Genomic DNA, 21,430 nt, shown 5'->3' with positions numbered 1-21,430 from the left:
ATTAAAATATACTATTTTGAATTTATTTTAATAAATTTATTGTCAAATTAATAAATAAATACTTAATTAAGTTATATAATGAAACATACCTTTAAAGTAACTTTTTTACGATAACTATTTTTAAAATTTTGACATTTTTGTAATTTTTTCATAAATTATGTTATATTTTTATTATGACACATCACCATTTAAATTTTTAATATGGTCGGGATAACAAGACTTTTATTACATTAGTCCAATAGTCATTTTAATTGTGGTTACAGCCCAACCCAATAAAGAAATAGTCATTTAAAATAATAGCTTAGGTTCATCGTAAGAATCCAAGTTAACACAGGAAAAAGACAAAAAGCACATGAATTTTCTTATGAACATGATACACAAATGAGCATAGTGCAAATCTAAGAGATAATACATTTTTTAAAAGGTAAGTTGTCATCCTAACCATCAATTGAAAAATTAATTAAGCACTTGAAATTATTAACTTGACATGAGTGTCCATCTTTCTACAGCAGTTAATTTACTTTTTCCAATGAGATATAATAAAATAGATAGTTTATTAGTAAAGCAACAAGTATCTCCTTATTTCTTCTCTCTACACTTCATAAGACTAAAGAACTTATTTTCCTCTATTAATAGTTTTGATAAAAATAAAATAAAAAAAAACTAGCAACTCCACTAGGAATTAAGAATACTTCTAGATTACTTCATCTGATTAGCTCTCAAACACTAAAAGAAGAATAAGAGATTTTGTTCAACATGTATATTTCACTTGAATTAAAGCAAGAACTCCCTATAATTATTACATAGCCAATAGCCAATCATTACCGTGACTAAGAAAAGCAAAGTATATCTTATGAAGGATCAAAATAAAATAACACTTTTTACGCATAAAAAAAATGGTATTCACATAAAAAGAATGGGTAAAGAAAATATCACAAATTAACAACAAAGGCAAGTATATAGCTTTTAACCTTTTAATTTGGTATTTTATTTATTTTCTTATATATGCCTACCAATAATAAATTTCAATATTATTGATTTCAAATGTATAAGCCCTAAGTGAAACATTCTAAAAACAATGATGATAAACAAGGAAATCCCCCATTTTAAAGAATTATCAAGGAAGTTGTTTTAGAATTAACTTGATGGGATAATGATTGGAAGTGATTTTGAGCTAATGTTTGTGTCTATGATCAATTTCTTAACTAATGCTACTCTTGACTACTGAAATATTATTTTTGAATTCTAAAATTGGATCTTATTAAGTATTAATATCTTTAAGATATTAATTAAGAAAAACTACATTAAAACTCTCAATGAGAATACATTAATAGTATATATTCTTTTACTTAAAAAAATATTTATTAGCATTTGTCTAAACATTTAGCAAAAATGAATGGAAAAATATTATGAAAAAATTGTTTAAGTGAGTTAATGACTCAAGAATAAACAACTAAGAAATATATTAGACTATTAAAAAAAATAAATTATGGGCCAAACTTGTATAAGAAGATAAGTTTAATCATGAGTTAGACCATGAGAAAAATGTAATCTTGAGTTTGACTATTAACAAAAAATTAAAGCAAATACTTAATTCAGAGCACAAGTTACCAATTTCAAACCATTCAAATTTTGTTACAAATTCTAACATTTGACATCAGAATCATTAAACGGTGGAAGAAGAAAGATGAAACAATACATTTTGTTTGTTTGTTTGTTTGTTTTGAGAAGGAATTGGAAACTAGAAAGAATCCATTAGCTCAAGCTTTTGTGCCACATTAACCATGTATGAAGAACACACCTTGTATTCCAACCTATTACTCTTCCTCTAGTAACGGCAATTAATATATGATTATGTGTATTGTGATACTTCATAAAGAAGAAAGGGATGATTCCAGAGCATTGTGTCAGAATAACTATAAATGATGGAACAATGACAACTGAACATGGTCGTGATTAATGCTTCTTTAGTCAATTGATCACGAACCATGTTGTAGCCTTGTAGGGACCGTTCATACGCATCAGTATACACATTCATGAAAGTTTGGGAAACCATTTACAAAGGGAAGAGGAATTAATGGCTTGACAGGTGATTGATTCTTATATATCATCATCACATCACATCACATCTATATTTATAAAATTAATATGTATTTATGTCTCTTATCAATTAGTATATAAACAACATATTTTTATTAAATGCGGATATTTCTACAACTAGTTTTTTTATTAAACCATATACATAATACATTAATTAATTAGCCTATACGATCTTATTAATATAAATAAGATTATGTGTTTTTCAAAAAATTAATTAGCTTTTTATATTATAATTTAATAGTAGTAAAAAGTTATGTCTATAATTTATTACTAAAGATAATTATTACCTATAGCACAAAGTGGAGTTTTTAATTAACAAAAAAAGTATGTAAGAAAAATTAATGGAGAGCAAATTAAATAATTGAAACAAAATATTGTGATTGATGAAAATAAGACTATTTTAAAATATTACTTGATTTTATCATTCTACTATAATTGAAAATAATATTATATGATAGTTACAGCCACAGTACATTTTAGGCTTATATATTGCTATAACAAAAAATAAACCTAATATATTTATAAGTATAAACTAAAGTTAAACTAATATTTTTAACATAGAGAAAAAAATATAATTAATAAATTGATATTTAATTTTTTATTTTATGTCATTTTAATTTGTAATATTTTTTATTTTAATCCTTTGACGTAAAAAGTATTTATAAATTGTAAAATTTCTTTGGAATCTTCTTACAGTATCATCACCGCTAAGGTTTTACGCTACGATATCGTCGCAGCATGACGTACTTGTCGTCTTATAAAATCAACAAAAATAGTTTTTAATTGATATACAAAATTTTAAAATTAATCTTTATCACTACTCAAAGTAAGTTAATCATTTATTTAACTAATATAAATTCGTATCATTATATTTAGAAAGAAAAACGGTATGTTTAGGAATAATAGTTCTCCTATTTTCAATGGTAAAGGAAAGGTTACTCAATCTGGATCTTGTTTTGATGTGCTAGGTGATAATGAAACTCAAGACATGCATGGAAAAGTGGTTGAGTATGAAGTTTTTGTTAGATTTTTTAACATTAATATTAATATTTATATTAATTTGTGGATTAACATTATTAAATTATTATGGTTATATTGTTATTAATTATGACGTAAAATAAATGTATATAATAATAATAATAATAATTATATAGATTTTGTAATTGGGCTCTTAGTGTGAATAGTACGTTATGGGTTAGACTATTCTCTGTGCCCAGTGAGAGGTTCCTACTCTCATCTGATTAAGCTTATATAACTGTTGCCCCATTAGACAGTTACCAGTGTGGGATAATAGCAATAAGATAAGAGAGTAGTACACGCTCACTCAAAACATGGATTGCTTATGACTCATAATTCTCATCGGGATTGCTTATGACTCGTGGGTTCTCATCAGGTACGCGTTTAACACAATTATTCAATTATATATAGTTGGAATTGTATAGAGTTGTTATGATGTGTATTATATATAATTGTGTTATCTTTAATAATTATATTTAAAATTCCTACAATTTTCACTCGAGACCAAAATTTGGATAGTAAAAATGATTTGATTATTAAGGGTAATCCTAATAGGTCAAAACTTATATAGGTAGAGGTGGTTCTAAGCCTTTTATTCATAATATTTCAAAGAAATTAGTCTATTCTAACTAGAATTCTAGGCTAACTAAAGTTATAGAGGAACTTAGGAAAGATCATCTTCCAATAACTCAGAACCCAGTAACCTGTTCTGATTTAGTTAAAGAAAGGGATAGGGATATTCTCTTTCTAATGAAGAATATGCAACAAGCTATTCACCAAAACTCTTCTGGGAAAGATTCAATTCAGGATCTTTTAGAGGTTAGCTTAAGAAATTCTTAGAATTCTTATCACTCCCCTAATAAGGGGACAAAGAGTAAACCCTCTGAACCTTCACCAAATATGGATATAGGAATAACTAGGGATAATTATGTTAGTAAACCTGAGTGTTTTGCCAACAGTATAGAGCTGGAATTAGGGATGGAAACAGGCTACGCCAGGCCAGGCTTTACTCTAAACAGGCCTGGCTTGTAACATAATTATTAGACCTCAGCCTGACCTGTTACCTGTTAAAGGCTTTATTTTAGGCCTGGCCTGCCCTGTTTAAGTGACCTGACATGAAGCATGTTAACAAAGCTTGTTAAAAAAAATTAATATTAATAAAACTATAAATATTTTATTATTAAATTAGTTTATACATTTTTCTAATTTCTATCTATGTTCTTAATAATTATTAAATAATCATAATAATATTTATATAATTTTATAAATAATTTTTAAAATATTATTTAAGTATTAATTATAAATATTTTATATTAATAAAATTTATATTTATATTTTTTTATTTATTTTTTAAAATTATATAAATAATAAATATTTTAGTTTTATTTTAGAAACATATTTTGTTTATTTAAAGACATCTTATATTCAACAAATAAAGTTATAGTAAATACATAAAATTGATAAAAAAAAATAACATTCACACAGTTTGTTGAATCAATTAAAAGAAAATTATATGTTTTAAAAAAAATAAATTTAAACTTACTGCAATATATATATAATGACAATAATAATAACTATTAAATTAAAAAAATAATTACAAAAAATAACACTTATAAAATTTATTGAATCAGCTAAAAAAATTATTATATTTTAAAAAGTAAATAAATATCGTCATTATAAAAATTATAGATGATAAATACTTATATTATAAAATTCATAGATGTAGAAAAATAACATATGAGCATAGGAAGAATTATTAAAATTTATATTTAAATTAAAATAACTTATATTTCTAAATTTTTATCTTAATTAAAAAATATGTGATAAAATTTAATATAAAAATTTAAATTTAATGTACTATATATATATAAAATGAAAACAATAATAACTATTAAATTAAAAAATAAATACAAAATATTTAATTTTATTTATCTCATTAATTTGTTATTTTAAATTAACAAATAAATGTAAAATTAACTACACTATAATAATAATGTAATATAGAAAATATTAATGATACAATAAATTAAAACACATACTTATAAATTACATATAAATTGATAAATTGACTAATAATTTAATTAAAACATGTGCAGGTTATAAAAATATATATTATTATATAATTTATTTATAATTATATTATTTATATTATTTGCTACATGGTCTAATTATATATATATATATATATTATAATAAGTTTTTTATTTTATTTTGTTATTTTTTTATTATAAATTTTTACTTTCAAATAAAATATAATTCAGATTTAAGCAATCTCTATTTATTACAAATAAAAAGAATTATAACATAATATATTGATATAATAATTAAATAATTAAATTAATGATAATAAAATTAAGAGTATAAAAAATATGTTAATATAGTTTTATTATTTTATTTTTAAATTTTATTTCGTTTAGTTTTGATTACGTCTTATTCCTGTTCAAAGACTTAACTATTTTTTAAATTGTTTAAATATAATAATTTATTATTAAATAAATTTATTATTTAAAAAGTGTAATCATGTGTAAATATTTTTAATTTTTAATATAATATAATTTCTGTTTATTATAATTATAAATAAATAAAATTATAACATAATATATTAATTTAATAATAACATAATTAAGAATATAAAAATATATTATTAAATAACTCTATTATTTAAATATATTTTGATAGCTCTATTTTTAAATTATATAATATATATATATATATTTATTTATTTATTTATACAGGCCAGCCTGTCAGGCTTAACAGGCTTTATAAGCAGATCATGCCTGACTTGTTTACTTAAACAAGCCTTAAAAAAGGCCTGAGCTTGATTTGTTTATTAAAAAGGTCAAGCCAGGCCACAGGCCCCTATTAGGCAGCCTAGTCTGTTTCCATCCCTAACTAGAATCCAACATGCTTGTTTCTAAGCATCCTAAGGATGTTTTTTAATTCTTAAAGTGTTTAGTTTTATGAACTGCCTCTTCTAGAATTGTAAGGGAGTTAGGAAAAAAACTTTTGCTAGGTTAGTAAATAATTTAGTGAAGCTCTATCGTTTGAATTTTGTTGCTTTACTTGAACCCAGGGTAAGTAATGATAAGACTGATAAAATTATCAAACAAATTAATCTAAAAGGTTTGAGAAGGTGGATGCTATTGGCTTCTCTAAAGGCATTTAGTGTCTTTGGAATCCTAGAAATATTAAGGCTACTATTATGGTTAAGTCTAGATTTGCTATTCACCTTAAAATTAAGAATTCTGATGATAAGGAATGGATTTTATCTGCCATTTATGTGAGACCTTTAGATAAGCTAAAAACTGAATGTTGGCAAGAATTGATTGAATTCAGTAAGACTATCAATCTCCCTTGGTGTCTTGTTGAAGATTTTAACACTGTTCTTTATAATAAAGAAAAAATTGGAGGGAATAATGCTAATTTATACCACATGAATAAATTTGCTAATTGTCTAAATGAGTGTAATCTATATGATATAGGGTTTAAGGGCAACCTTTTTACCTGGCATAGAGGCACCTTGAAAGAAAGAATAGATAAGGTTGTTATTAATAAAAATTGGAATAAGTATTTCCCCAACAATTCTATGGTTCATATACCTATTCTCAAGTCAAACCATGTAGGTTTGTGGCTTAAAATTAGGACTAAGGGTGATAGATTGACTAATAATATTAATTTCAAATTTTTGGCTCCTTGGATCTCTCACCCTGATTTTAGCAATCAAGTCAGTAATTCTTGGATCCTTTCCTTGCCTTAGATTGAGAATGTTGTTAGATTTAAAGATAACATATCTCTTTGGAATAGAAATGCATTTGATAATATTTTTAATCAAAAGAAACATATTTTTTGTAGAATTGAAGATATCCATAAAAAATTAGCTCATGGAAACAATCCTCATCTTTATAATCTTATGAATTCCCTTTGGCAAGATTAATAAAATGTTCCAAATTTTGAAGAAACATATTGGTACCACCATTATAGATCAACCTGACTTAAGTTAGGTGATAAAAACACTAAGTTTTTCTATAAAGCTGCTGTTATCCGTAAGAAAAAGAATATCATTGAGGCCTTTAAGAATAATTCTGATCAGTGGGAGTTCAATGCTAATAATCTGAAATCTTTGGCTCTTAATTACTTTAGTAATTTGTATTCTGATCTAGTTATGTTCCCTCTTGGCCTGCTTACGAAAACTACTTTTCTTCCTTTAAGAGACTTTGACAGAATTAGATTAGATGCTCCTATTTCCATTTATGAGATTCGTACTACTTTATCTAGCATTGAGAATTTTAAATCCCCTGGACCTGATGGTTTACATGCATTTTTTTAAAAAAAAAATTAGTGAAATATTCTTGACCCTTTTTTGTTCGGTCTTGTTACAAATGTTTTTAATAACCTTGCTAAGGTAGCTGATATTAATAACACTAGAATTACCTTGATCCCTAAATTGAGAATCCTAAACACATAAATCAATTTAGGCTAATCTTTTTATGTAATGTTAGATATAAGGTAATAACTAAGCTTATTGCTAACTGAATTAAAGATTCTCTTACTTACTTGACTCTAGCACCCAATTTAGCTTTGTTCCAGGAAGACAGGGTATAGATAATGTTTTGATTTTACAAGAATTGTCCCATTATTTTCATAAATTCAGGCATAAAACTAGGTATATGTTAATTAAATTAGACCTTGGAAAAGCCTATGATAAACCTCGGTTGCCCTTTATTATTGAAACCCTTCAAAAAATTGGATTTAGCCCTAATCTAGTGGATGTGATTAGTAATTGTATCTCCTCTTCATCTATGACTATTAATTGGAATAATTTTGTAACTCATTCGTTTAATCCCTCTAGGGGTATTAGGCAAAGGGATCCACTTTCCCCTCATCTCTTTGTCTTGTGTATTGAAGACTAGCTCACCTGATCAATGATAAATTGGATAGTGAGGATTGACTTTCCTTTTCATTTGGTAATAATGTCCTTAAAATTTTGCATTTGTTCTTTGTTGATGACATTATTCTGGTAGCTAAAGCCATTATTGAACAAGCTAATGTCATCCAATCTGTGCTCCATGAGTTTTGTTTATCTTCTGGACTTCATATAAATATCAATAAATCTTTTTTGGTATTTTTTGCTAATAATTACTCTATTCTTAATCAGTCAATTAGTAGTAGTCTAGGAATCCCTGTTGCTAATAAGATAGGTAGATACATTGGTATTCCTATCCATCATCTCAGACCCTCTAAGAGCCACTATTCATATATTTTAGATAAAATTAGGAAAAAAATTATCCATCTAAGAAATGAATTTCCTTTCTATGAAGGAAGGGTTACCTTGGTTCAATCTTGCCTTATGAAAATCCCAGCTTATGCCATGCAAACTCAATTAATTCCTTCTGCTGTGTGTCAGAAAGTTAACAAAATCTATAAACACTTTATTTGGGAATCCTTAAAGGCTGGGAAGTGCCACCTTGTTGGTTGGAACACAATTTGTAAACCTAAATCTGAAAGAGACTTAGGGTTAAAAGATCTGCACCTATTAAATAAAGCATATTTACTAAAACTTTAGTGGAGGTTCTTAAATTCTCCTTTAGCTTTATGAGTTCAGGTCCTTTGTTCAAAATATAAGTTTCAGGTTGGTCAAAATCCTCTGACCATAAATTGCTCTAAAGCTTCTCATTTGTGGAGCATTTTATCTTCTATTTGACATACTTTTTTTCAAGGATTTGGTTGGCATATTGGGATGAGAGGAAGGTTAAGTTTTGGTTTGACAATTGGTGCCATGAGGTGGGTGTTTTGTCTTCTTATAGCCTTATCCCTCTTTCTGCTCTAGATCAGTATATATCAGTTTGTTTGTTTTTCAAAAATGGGGTCTGGGACTGGGAGAAAATTGTTAAGATCCTTCTTGATTAGGTTTGTAATGCTATGGCTAGAATTAAACCTCCTTTATCTTCTGAAGGACCTGATTCTATGTTTTGAAATATGACCAATAATGATATATTTTTTCTAAAATCTGCTTACTCTTTGTTATACTGTTCTAATACTATTTTTGGTGGATGTCATAACTTGTTTAATGCTATTTGGAAGTGGGAAGGCCAATCCAAAATTAGAATTTTTCTGTGAAAACTTGCTCACAATAAACTATTTACAAATCTTGAAAGATGTCATCAAGATATGTCTTCTTCTTTTCTGTGTATCAGATGTTATGAGGATAAAGAATTTGTTATCCATGTGATTAGAGATTGTATTTTTGCCAAAGATGTTTGGGAATATTTCATTTTTCTTGAGCAATGGGTTGTTTTCTTTAGTAGTGGTATATATGACTGATTATTGGTTAATTTATCTAATAAGCAGTTTAATATGTTTTCTAATTAGGGTAGCTTATTTTATATTATTGTTTGGCATTTGTGAAAGGAGAAAAATAATTTTATTTTTAAAAATTATTCTGTCCAGCTACCTGCCCTCATTCAGAATATTTTCTTTGATTTTCAGGCCTTCTCTGGTAGCTGCAGTTTTCTATCTAGACCATTCATGAAACAAGTTAAAAGACCATGCTCAAACCAAATGAGTCCCTCTTCCTACTAACCAATGGAAGTTTAATGTTGATGGAGCTTAATGTTAGATTCTTAGTAAATTATATGTTTCCACTAAAAATATTTTTATATATACAAAATTTATAATACTTAATATATTATTTTTATTATTTTAAATAAATGATATAATATAATTATTATAATTTTATTACATTTATATATTTTAATATATATTATTTATAATTATAAAATTAAGTTAAATTCTTTTTAAATTAATATTTAAATAATTCTATTATATATTTGTTAAAGATAAAGTCCGTTGTTATCGTAAACATTAGAAATTAGTTATTTATTTCTATTAGGTGTATGAGAGAGTTAGTTATCCTACTTTATCAAAAATCTGTTACTTGCTTAAAAGAAAATAACTTTTATATTCATTCCTTTATCAATATTCTGTTACTTACTTAAAAGAAAATAACTTTTATATCCATTCTTATATTAACTATTCTAACAAATAAGATTTTGATACATTCTTTAGCATGTTTATCTTTACTTCTCTAAACTCTTTCAATATTATATATATATATATATATATATATATATTAATTTTAAAATAAAATACATGTGTATTACATAATATTACATAACTAGTAATTTTAAAGTATAATTGCATAGGATTTAAGATGAAAAAGACTATCATTTAATATAAAATTTCGAGAATAACTAATGTTAAAGATTTGGAAGGGAAAAAATCTTACATAAGAAAAAATATTGAAAACATTAAGAAATAATAATTTGAGGATTTTTGAAAAAAATAAAATAATAATTAAATAAGAATAGCTTGGAAGGTGTTTTAGCAATCGATTATACGAGAATGCAAAGAGATAAAAAGAGAAAATAAGAAATTAAGATCACTATGCTACATATTGAAGAATGTATGATCACGTGAAAACAATTTGGTTGATTTTACGTTTGTCACTTAGCATATAACTGCGAGTAATGACAGGTTCAAGAAAGATCGAAGAAGCTAAGTATATGTGATTAATTAATATAATTCTAATACACAAGTTTTGCCATATGGATTGGTGTCATTATTCATGTAATATCCTACCCATCTAAATTAATGCTTCAACAATGACATCTGAACTTAACTCGTGATATAAGTTGCTTGGATTTTATTTTATTTTTAATGTTACTTTAGTCAATGAAGAATTTCTTTGATAAAATTAATTAATGTTATCTTTTGATGAAATAGAAAATGAGTAAAAAAAATGGTAAGAGAAATGAGATGGAAAATATTTGTTATATAATTAGGAAAATAGTGAAAAATTTTACTTTTCTAATTTGAATGAATGAAAAAAGAATAAAAAAAGTATTTATATAATTTTTTATTATAATAATACAAATTTTATTTTAACAATATAATATATTTTGGTTATATAATTTTTAAATATTTAATTTTATTTAAAATTTATTTTCAATACAATATAAAAAATAAAAAATATCACTACACTTTTCCATACAAAATCTCATCAAGTTGTGAGAAAATTCTTTGTAGGTCCTACAAAAAAATATTATTTTTTACTCATTTAAATCAAAACATTCAAACATATAAAAACTTTCTTTTGTTACACTTTTTTTTTAATCTTTACGTGATATTTTTCACCAAAACAAATAATTGGTAAAAGTTGCAAATTTGTAGTTGTAAAATTAGTTAAAAACTTCTTGTTAAAAGTTTGTAATTATATAATTAGCTGATTGAAGTGTTTGATAAATTTAGTAAAATATATTAAATATTAAAATAATTATAATTAAGTATTATTATTTATTATTAATAAATTAGTACTTATTTATTTATTTATTATCAACAAAGAAGTTAAGGGTAGATAGAAAGAACCGAAACTGGCAGAGAATGAAACAAGAGAGGGGGTGACGTTGTCTACAGTATAGCGAGAGAACGAGGGAGATGTTATTGTTAGAGTTACCATTATTGTATAAATTAAATATAAATTATTTTAAAAAATAAAAATAAGAAGTAAATTATTGATAAAAATTAGTAACTTTTTAAAGGTTAAATTTTAAAAATTATAAACTCTTAAGTAAAATTAAAAAATTTTGCTTTCAAACATGTGCTAAAACATAATAATTTTTTTAATGTGTTTAATATGGTATGATAAAAACTAATAAATAATAAATTTTTATTAAAAATCATAGCATTTAATGTTACTAATATATTAAATTTTATAATATCTTATAATTTTTAATAAAAAATATTATTCATATATTGATATTACATGTTTTTAAACACATAAAAAAATGTTTAAAATATAAATAATAATCACTGAATCATAGATTAGTTGGCGAAAGGCTATTTTAGTTAATCAAAGGTCTAATGTTTGAATATCTAATAGTGTAGTTATGGTAAAACTTAAAAGGAAGAGTTTTATTTTCCATAACCATATTATTTAATAACTAACATAATGGAACCTTCATATTGTTATTTCATTTTATTTGATTGATATATTTTTAATTTTATTAGTTAAATTTCATATAAGTGTCATGCATGGTACTATAGAATTCTGGCATTGTCGGTCAGCCATTATGATCCCTTCAAACTTAATTTATATGCCACTATTTGGTGGGCCAACCATGCATGATGCTAGGAGCAATACATCTATATAGAATTAATGGTTTTCAAAGATGATGATGATGATGAGTCAACAAACGTGTTCGTGTTCTTCATCTTTGGCTATTTAGCTCATGTATCTTGGATCCCTTTCCCTCTCACAGATGATATATTCTTGCTTAGTATGTATTTAATTTTTTCAATGCTTTTGATCGATGAGGATTTTCAAAGTTTTCAAACGGTGGAAAATCACACTCTTCTTCTAATGGTTAGCCTTTAAGTAACATAACGAAGAATGGTATGTTGAAAAGTATATCAGAGTGATATTTTATGTTTAAAATAAAATTTTGAACACTCCTATATTTTATTTTTAAATAAATATCTTTAATTTAATTTTATTTCGATTCATTTTTAAATTCTGCCCATTCTTAATGTTTTGATATGTTTATTGTTTAGAATAATAAATTAGATAAAAAATTAATGAATTTAGAGTATTTAAATAAATTTTCTTTGTTATTGGTAATATATTTAAATTAATTTAAAAAACAATTTATGAGCAAAAGGGGTGAAACAAAATTAAAATTTAGAGTATCTAATTACAAAATTGATATAGAATTAAGAATCAATTTGGACAAAATTAGAGTTCAAGATGTATAAAAATGCAGGAGGTTGAATACTCTTTTCTCTTTTATATTTGAAACACTTTTATTTATTCTTATTTTTGTAATTTTGATTTACTTTTACATCTTAATTTTAAATATCATTTTCTTTCTAGTTTTTTTTTTTTTTCTCTTTCCTCTCAAGGTGAATAAATCTCAAGAAATATGAAAAAAATCTTTTTTGTTTGTCTTTTCTTTAGGCTAAAGTTTCCATTGATACCTCTATTGAAATTGGCAACAAATAAATTATACGAAGAAGCAATACATATACTAGTTTTAGGAACCAAAGATAACAGTGAAAATAAACCCAAGCCATTTATAAAAGCCAGATTAGATAAGGAAAACAAACTTACAGCTTTAATTGTAGTTTACTACAAAAGTAATTTTCTGTTGAATTGATTAAATATATTTACTGAGGTTTTTCTTCTGAACGATGCTGGAATAGCTCAGTTGGTTAGAGCGTGTGGCTGTTAACCACAAGGTCGGAGGTTCAAGCCCTCCTTCTAGCGCTTTCTGTACTTTTGTTGTTTTTCATTCATCTCATGAACTTTAAAAGTTTTCTCTCCCTTTCAATTTTATTAATTATTTTTATTTGGATGAAAAGTACTTAAAATGTATGGTCAATATGAGTAAAGAAAATGGTCTATGAAGTAGAAAGATATTTTTGAATGACTTTTTCTTTGAATGGATTGAGAGAATCGAATAGGAACAGAACCAAACATCGGAAGTCAATGTATTCGACTGACGTTAAGAAAAAGGAATATCTGATTTCCTTTAACGTTAAAGAGCAATCTTTAGCAGAAGAAAGAAGGGAAAATAAAAGTGATAAGAACCAAAGCTCGTTGGAGCATTGAGGATTGAATTACCCGTTTTTCTTGATGTGGCCTACTATGATTCCTTGCCACTATGCCCAACCAGAGTCGTTGTTTGAAAGCCATTAGGCGTAACTTTAGGTCTAGTGGCTGTGCATCACCCAAAAGCCTTTCAAAAGACCCATTAAAGAAGCATAAAAGCGTTTTTATATATATGGGAGAGAGAGGGGAAAAAAGGACTAAACAACAGATTAATAGCTGTTAATTTTTAGTAAGTATTGCACTTTGGCTGGTGCTTAATTTATTGGTGGGTGAGTGGCCTTTTCTATTTTATTCAATTTCGTTTCACGAAGATCAATAATCAAATTAATTGATTTAATTAAATTGATAATACCTGATCATTTTTATTTTCTTTCAACTCCTTTTTTTGTTTGGCTTTAAAAATTGTTGTGATTTAGTTAAATTCTTTTTTCTTACTTCTCCTTAGTCAATTATGGTGAAAATCAAATATCAACATGTAATTAAGGATTGATGTGATTTAATTTGAATTTCTTAAGAGATCAAATTCAAAATTTAAATAAATCCATTAAAAAAGAACAAGTAAAAAATTTAAAGAAAACTTTAAACAAACAAATTCAAAAAAAAAAAAATCGCTAAAAATAAAGCTATTAAATGAAATTTTGACTAGATGTATTAAAATAAATAAACTAGTTTCATTAAAATTTATAATTTATTAGAATTATTTTAATTTGTTATTATAGAATTTACTACCATAAAAACGAGGACTTTATTACGATTTTAGAATTTTTTATTTTATTATTGAAAATTGTTTCTTATGGATTTATTCCCTCTTACTTATATTCTATCATATTTCTTATTAATCGAAAAGTGTGATAGAAAAAGAGAAAGTTAGGTCGAATAAAAATCGAATTTTCTCTTAATTTCCTTTGATAACTCTGCATGTTAATGGACTAATAGTCTGTTTGGTCGCTGCCTGGATTAATGGTCATATATTAGGATCTTATAAAACTGCGAGTAAAAAAGATAAGATTAATGACAGTTTAGTAAAAAAGAAATATTAAAAATAAGATAACAGTGTGATAAAATAGTTTGGAATAGGGTGATGAAGGAAGGATCTAATGAAAAAGGGTGACAGAGCCACGTGATTGACCCACCACCACCACTCTTGCTAGCATCAGTGGATTTCTTGGTTGGCTTCATGTCAACGCTAACAGCCAAAACAATAAAACCCAGCATTTCCATTCCTCACAATCACACAACTATAACACCACTACTTCCCCCACAAAACCATGAAAAACAAAATAAAGGCCAAAATTTAAAGTTGAGGAGTTAACATCATTAACTCATTTGACAAAACTCAACCATTCTTTTAACTCTTCTTTTTTTTACATTTTTCTCATTTTTTTTGTCCTATAATTAGTATCATCTCATACTTTTCTTTACCTCTTCTTTCTATAATTTTACCCCTTCACACGAGACCATTTAATTGAAAATTTATTATTCAATCTTAAACTATTACATGCTTATAACTTTGACCAATCATTATGGTGATGCTTTATATATATATGATATTTAAAAATAATATATACTAAAATACAGTATTTTTAAAATAATTATAAAAATATAAATTCAAAATTTATCCATAACAATTTTTTGTGCAGCTAAAAGATGTAAAAACTAAAACTTATGAAATATCGAAAATTGTCAACTTTTTTTAAAAAAATAAATGTCAAAATTTGTCAACAACGATTGTTTAAAAATTAAAATATCAAAATTCATTATTGACAATTTTTAAAATTTTCTATATTTTTTCAAAATCTTATATTTTGGTATTTTAATTTTATTTTTACCATTTTAAAAAAAGCCTCATTATGCTAATTTTCTTTTCAAAAATATAATATTTATTATAATTTTAAAATGATAAGTATTTAATTTCAAAAAATAATTACACTTTTAGTCGATTATTTTCAAGTACAAATATTAAAAACATTTTCTTATAAAGATTGACCTTATAAACATATTATAGTTACAAATCCTATAATAATTTTGGGTGTTTAATGGGTATAAAATTAAAAAATTATTTATTTTGTTTTACATTTCTGCTTTTCCTTGTTCTTTCCAGTTTCCACTAACTAACCCCTACCTATACCCTCTCTGTTTTGTTTTGGCATTTGGTAACAGGGTACCCTCACCCACTATTTGCTAACTCTCTTTCTAATGCTAGTGGTCTTTCTCACCTTCTAATGTGAAGAAGAAATTGAAATGGAAGAGAAAGAAGAAACGAAGGAAGATGATAACATTAACAACAACGAGGCTTCTTCTCTTCCAAAAGAAGAGAGCGTGAGAAAAGGGTTTTGTGGTGAAAGAGTTAAGAGAGATGAGTGGAGTGAAGGGGCAGTGTCAACACTTCTTTCGGCCTATGAAGCCAAATGGGTACTCAGAAACAGAGCCAAACTCAAAGGCCATGATTGGGAAGACGTCGCAAGGCACGTCTCCTCACGTGCCAACTGCACCAAATCACCCAAGACTTCAACGCAGTGCAAGAACAAGGTCGAGTCTATGAAGAAGAGGTACAGATCAGAGTCAGCGAGTGCGGATCACGCCTCATCTTGGCCTCTCTATTCACGACTTGATCTTCTTCTCCGTGGAACTGGCCCAGTCACGCCCGTCACCGCCGTGCCTCCGCCGTCTCAGTCGCCGTTCGACCCGTCACCACCGCCTCTTCTGTCACCACCGCCACCTCTTGCTGCTGCTTCGGCCCCAATTGCAAATGCGCAAAACTCACCTGGCTCCAATGGCGTTGATAAAATACCCAAGGTAAATATTCTATTCTCAATTTTTCATCTCCAGCTTTTAAATAAATATTTAAATTTTTATTTTAGTATCTTAAATTTTAAGAATTAATTATTTTGATATTTATGTTTATAAAAAAAATCATTTTATTCATCCTTTATTTTATTGTTTATCATTCTTTTATATAGAAATTGACTAGAATAAATATTATTTTATAAAGTCATAATTAAATTAAATTTATTGTAAAGTTAGAATTAAAATCATCGCTCTAATTAAAAGACTGAAGTATATATTCATTGTAAAGAAAAATGGTTAATTTTAGTTATTAAAGTTGTAGTTAAAGAATTAATAATAAAAATCTTCATTAAAAGAATATTGTGTATTAAAAAATAAAAATATCACAAAAAGTTTTTTTTAAATAAAAATTTATTTTTTTATATGTTTAAAATTAAAGTATGAAGTTATGGAAACCGTTTTTTTAAATCTCTATCTACTTGTTCCACTTATATGATTTCTCTCTATTTTGTGAGGTTTAATTTTAGAGGCTTCTAGTAGACTTCTATTTGATTTTATGTTCGTGTAATACTGTAGCATGAAGTGACTTAAACTTCTTTATTACTATTTGAAAAATGTTACATTAGCTTTAAAGTGCGATATTATAAAAAATATTTTCAATTTAAAATATATTTTGAGATATGTATATGTAGAAATAAAAAAGAGAGAAATAGAAATTTTTATATAATATTATATGATGTCAAATTTTATATTTAAATAATAAAATGTTTTTGAAAAATGGATTAGAATGAAATTTTGTAATTTTTTTTTACTTTCCTTATATCTTACGTTTTATGAAATCAGGAAAAAAGAAAAACTTATTTAAATTTCTTTCTCATATTTTCTTATGATAACGCGAAAATAGGGTAGAAAATAGAGGGTGTAAAAGAAATATTATTTGAAGAATTACATGAAATAAAATTAAATGGATTTTTTTTAATTTAATTGAAATTGATTTTGACACTTATATATGTGTCTCTTGTGAGTGTGTTTGTTTGTGTCTTTATAATTAAGCATTTTAGTATTTATCATTAGCATAAATTAATTAAGTGGTGGCATGTCAGGCGGTTTTTAAATAATCTTTATAACGTGTCGTATATTATTTTAATAAATATATTAATTAAAATTTTAGTTTTAATTTTTTTAAAATTTGAAAATTGATCTGTGTCTTTTCTTTTTAATAGTGATAACTTTTAACCCCATCAAATCCCTTCTTTGCTAAAGCTCCCTCGATGATGAATTTATGGTATATTTGGATAGAGAATAAGAAATTAAATGAAAAATATGTATTTTTTTGAATGAAAAAAACAAGACAAGCAAAATCATTTTTTACCTGTTTAAACGAGTGGAAAGAGAGTAAAAAAAAACTGATTGTATTAAAAATAATAATAAATTAAATTAATTAAAAAAATTAAATTTTTTATTATAATTTTTTCTTCATGAAAATTACTTTTATTTTTATATTTAAAATTTATATAGATATTATTAATAATAAAATAAAAAATCTGGCCAAACAAACACTTTTCTTTCTCTCTTCAAACACACTCGAACTTTCTTCCTTGTCTCCTATGATTGCAAGTCCTCTCGTAACAATAACAAAATGTTAGTAATACGCTTGTTTTAATATTTTTTATAATTATTCTATTTTTTGAAAATTTAAAAAATCATAAAAATATATATGTTATTTACGTTTGTGGACTCTTGTCTCCATTTGTATTCTCAAAATCTCCCGTTGCAAGCTCATAGGATGAAAGAACCTAAAATGTGAGTTTTGGGGCCAAACATCGAATACGCACATGGCCACCATAATTGCAAAATGGACTGTTATTTTCATATTTGACTTAAAAAACAAAAGTATTATGTTCATATACGAACGTAGCAGAGTTGTTGAAGAACTAGAGTGAGTGTAGGTATCATCGCATAGATGCAACATTACTTCATGTCTCACCACTAGGTTCAAGGGCCAATCATTGGTTTATTCTGTACTGTGCTTCTACTTTAAATGTAAGATATTAAATTTCTTCTATTAAAATTATCACACTTTTTTTTTACTTCACTTTATATTTTATATTTCTAACCTTTCGATTTTTAATAATAATTTTTTTGTCATTTTAACACATCAATTGTTCAAAAGTCTTAATTATGATTATAAATATATAAAAAATCAAATATGAAACACGTGAAGAAATAATCGTATTAGAATATTATATTTAGAATGCGGGTGTGTTTATTGTTGTACTAAAATGTCTATTTTCATTCGTCTTTAAATAATTTTTATTAATTAAATTAATAGTAATATTAGTAAAATAAAAAATAATAATAGACACATTGACTGACAATTCTATTAAATGCTTCAAAAGTACAAACACGAAATGAACAGTGAAGTAATAACTGTGGACATAAAATGTCTAGACTGGTCCAAGCTAGCTAACTATGCAACTTATTTCAACAGTATAAATGCTAATGCAATTGAAGTTGACATTAAAATAACCGAAAATACAAAGCACACCCATACGTATTCTCACAACGTATATTAATTTTATTAGGTTTAACTAATATTTTAATCTTAAAATTTGATTTTTAATTTAGTTCTTTATTTTTATTTTTAAATAGATTATTTATAACTTTTTTATCAAACAATATTGGAATGATTCTTATTTCTTATTTAATCACTCTAAATTTTGTAAAATTTTTACTTAATTCCTCTAAATATCATGGGTTTTTCTTTATTCTCATAAATAATAAACTTTTTATTTGCTGATTTTCTTAAAAGGACCATTCTATTTTATTGTCACCAAAAAAATCGTACTGTCCAATTGACATTCACCATTTTTTTTTCTTTCTATTAGTTACATCACATTACTCGTGACACTTATGACATTTTTATGAATCTTTTTGTTCTACCTCTCTAAATGTGTACACTTGAACCTTGTGTATGAAACATATTTCAATTACTAATGATATGGTGAAGATTAACAGGAAGATGGGTTAGCAACTAAGTCATGTGATGATGAATCTAACAAGAATGCATTGGACACGGATAGCAGCACGCCTGCGCTTTATAGCAAGAAGGAAGAGTTGAGAAGTAACAAGAGGAAGAAGAAAACAGTTGACAACAATGGAAGAAGAAGGAAAGAGTATGTGGAGATAGCAAAAAGCTTAAGATGGTTAGCGGAAGCAATGGTAAGGTCAGAACAAGCAAGAATGGACACAGTGAAAGAGATAGAGAGGATGAGAGTTGAAGCTGAAGCTAAACGAGGGGAAATGGATCTTAAGCGAACCGAAATAATAGCCAACACACAATTAGAGATTGCTAGGATCTTTGCAAGTGTCAACAAAGGTAGTGTTGATTCATCTTTAAGAATTGGAAGAAGTTAAGGGTTCCTTTTGGAAGCTAATTAATAAAAAAAAAAGTTGTTGTAAGTGCACATAAAGTTAGTCAATATTATATTTTTGAAAAGCAAAACTTTTGATGGAGGGGATAGGGTGTTTATGAATGTGTAATTGCCTATGATAGTGAAGAAAGTAGCATATGATAGTGATAATAATAATAAGAAACCAAGGGTCAACCTGCTTTTACTATTGCTTTTGCCTTGCGGTAGAAGTAAAACAAATAAAAAGGGTTTATGCAGGGTAGTTTTGGATCACATGTAGCCCACCATTAATAGCAGTTGAGTGTGAGCAGATGAATTTTTTAAAATATTGAAATAGTTCATTAACCAATTATAGTTTATATGGTACAATTTAACTTTATGAATTGGTTGATATAAAATTATAATTCTAATGGTATTCATAATTTTTAAGAAATTCCTGGGGGATACTATCATCTTTTTTTTGCTAATTTAATTTATACTATCTAAATATCTGTATATCTGTCCAATCACTTTACAACCTTGGGAAGTATTTCCCATTCGTTTGGTTAGATTGTAACTTTTCTTTCTTATTTCCTATTATTGACTATAATTTTTTTTGGTCAACATAATATAACTCTAGTTTCAATGGATGGGTTTTCTCAATTGGGGGTATGTACGGGCTTTTCCCATGCAAATATACAAGGCCCGATATTTTAGTAGGTTGTACATGTGTTAAGTTTGCTGGCCTCTTTCATAGCTAGCAACACTCTTTCTCTAACGTACTATTTATTGTTTATTAAAATTTATAAAAATAATAATAATAATTTATGAGTGAAAAAAAAAAGATTCACATAATTTTTAATAAATTTTATTTAAAAATGGAGAATATGTTACTAATATTCCTAAAATATGTAATGTGGGGTATCCTATGGCCTAATGGGTCGGGAAAGTGACAACTTATTTCAACAGTTTTGTAAAGGCTGCATGCATAACATGTTCTTTTATAAATTTCTTGGCGCAAAGAAATGTTTTTACATTAAAATTCTTTCTTCACCAAAGCTCTAGTTAGAGGGTTATTTTTCACCCGTTTAAATCTTAGCTCGCACACATTCTCAAAATCAGATAAGTCAAGCATGACATACTTGATACAAATCATAAACACTTTCTAAGCATCATTATTACATCTATTATCTACATGTGAAACAAAAAACTAGCCACTCTACTATCATAGACATAAAATTCATATATCCAACCATATGACAAATACTTGTAGTATGATACTAGCTTGGCAGTTAACAATTTTCTATACTCACAATAAAACTTTTCATATATTTTAATTGTTCGACATTATCCATAACATCTACACCCACATATACATTTCCGTTCAATAATATTATCGCATACCCTAAAAATATAATAAACCAACTGAGACCAAATACTAATAATATTGTAACAACAAACCCCCTAA

General features: G+C 26.1%; 1 protein-coding gene and 1 non-coding gene across 2 annotated transcripts; both read left to right on the top strand.

The window, feature by feature from the left end:
• Positions 1-192: 192 nt before the first annotated feature.
• Positions 193-20,129, top strand: LOC113865785 (trihelix transcription factor ASIL2-like). The gene is made up of 3 exons (XM_027500530.1): positions 193-204; positions 16,014-16,579; positions 19,589-20,129. The coding sequence occupies exons 2-3, from the start codon at positions 16,025-16,027 to the stop codon at positions 19,985-19,987; spliced, it is 954 nt and encodes a 317-aa protein (XP_027356331.1). The 5' UTR covers positions 193-204; positions 16,014-16,024; the 3' UTR covers positions 19,988-20,129.
• TRNAN-GUU lies at positions 13,365-13,438 on the top strand. Its single transcript has one exon. It is a non-coding gene; the product is annotated as a tRNA-Asn (tRNA).
• Positions 20,130-21,430: the final 1,301 nt, after the last annotated feature.

This window comes from Abrus precatorius, unplaced genomic scaffold, assembly GCF_003935025.1.
Source record: "Abrus precatorius isolate BTA unplaced genomic scaffold, Abrus_2018 Scaffold4, whole genome shotgun sequence".
In the NCBI taxonomy this organism is placed as follows: Eukaryota; Viridiplantae; Streptophyta; class Magnoliopsida; order Fabales; family Fabaceae; genus Abrus; species Abrus precatorius.
This window is presented reverse-complemented; position numbering and strand designations above follow the sequence as displayed.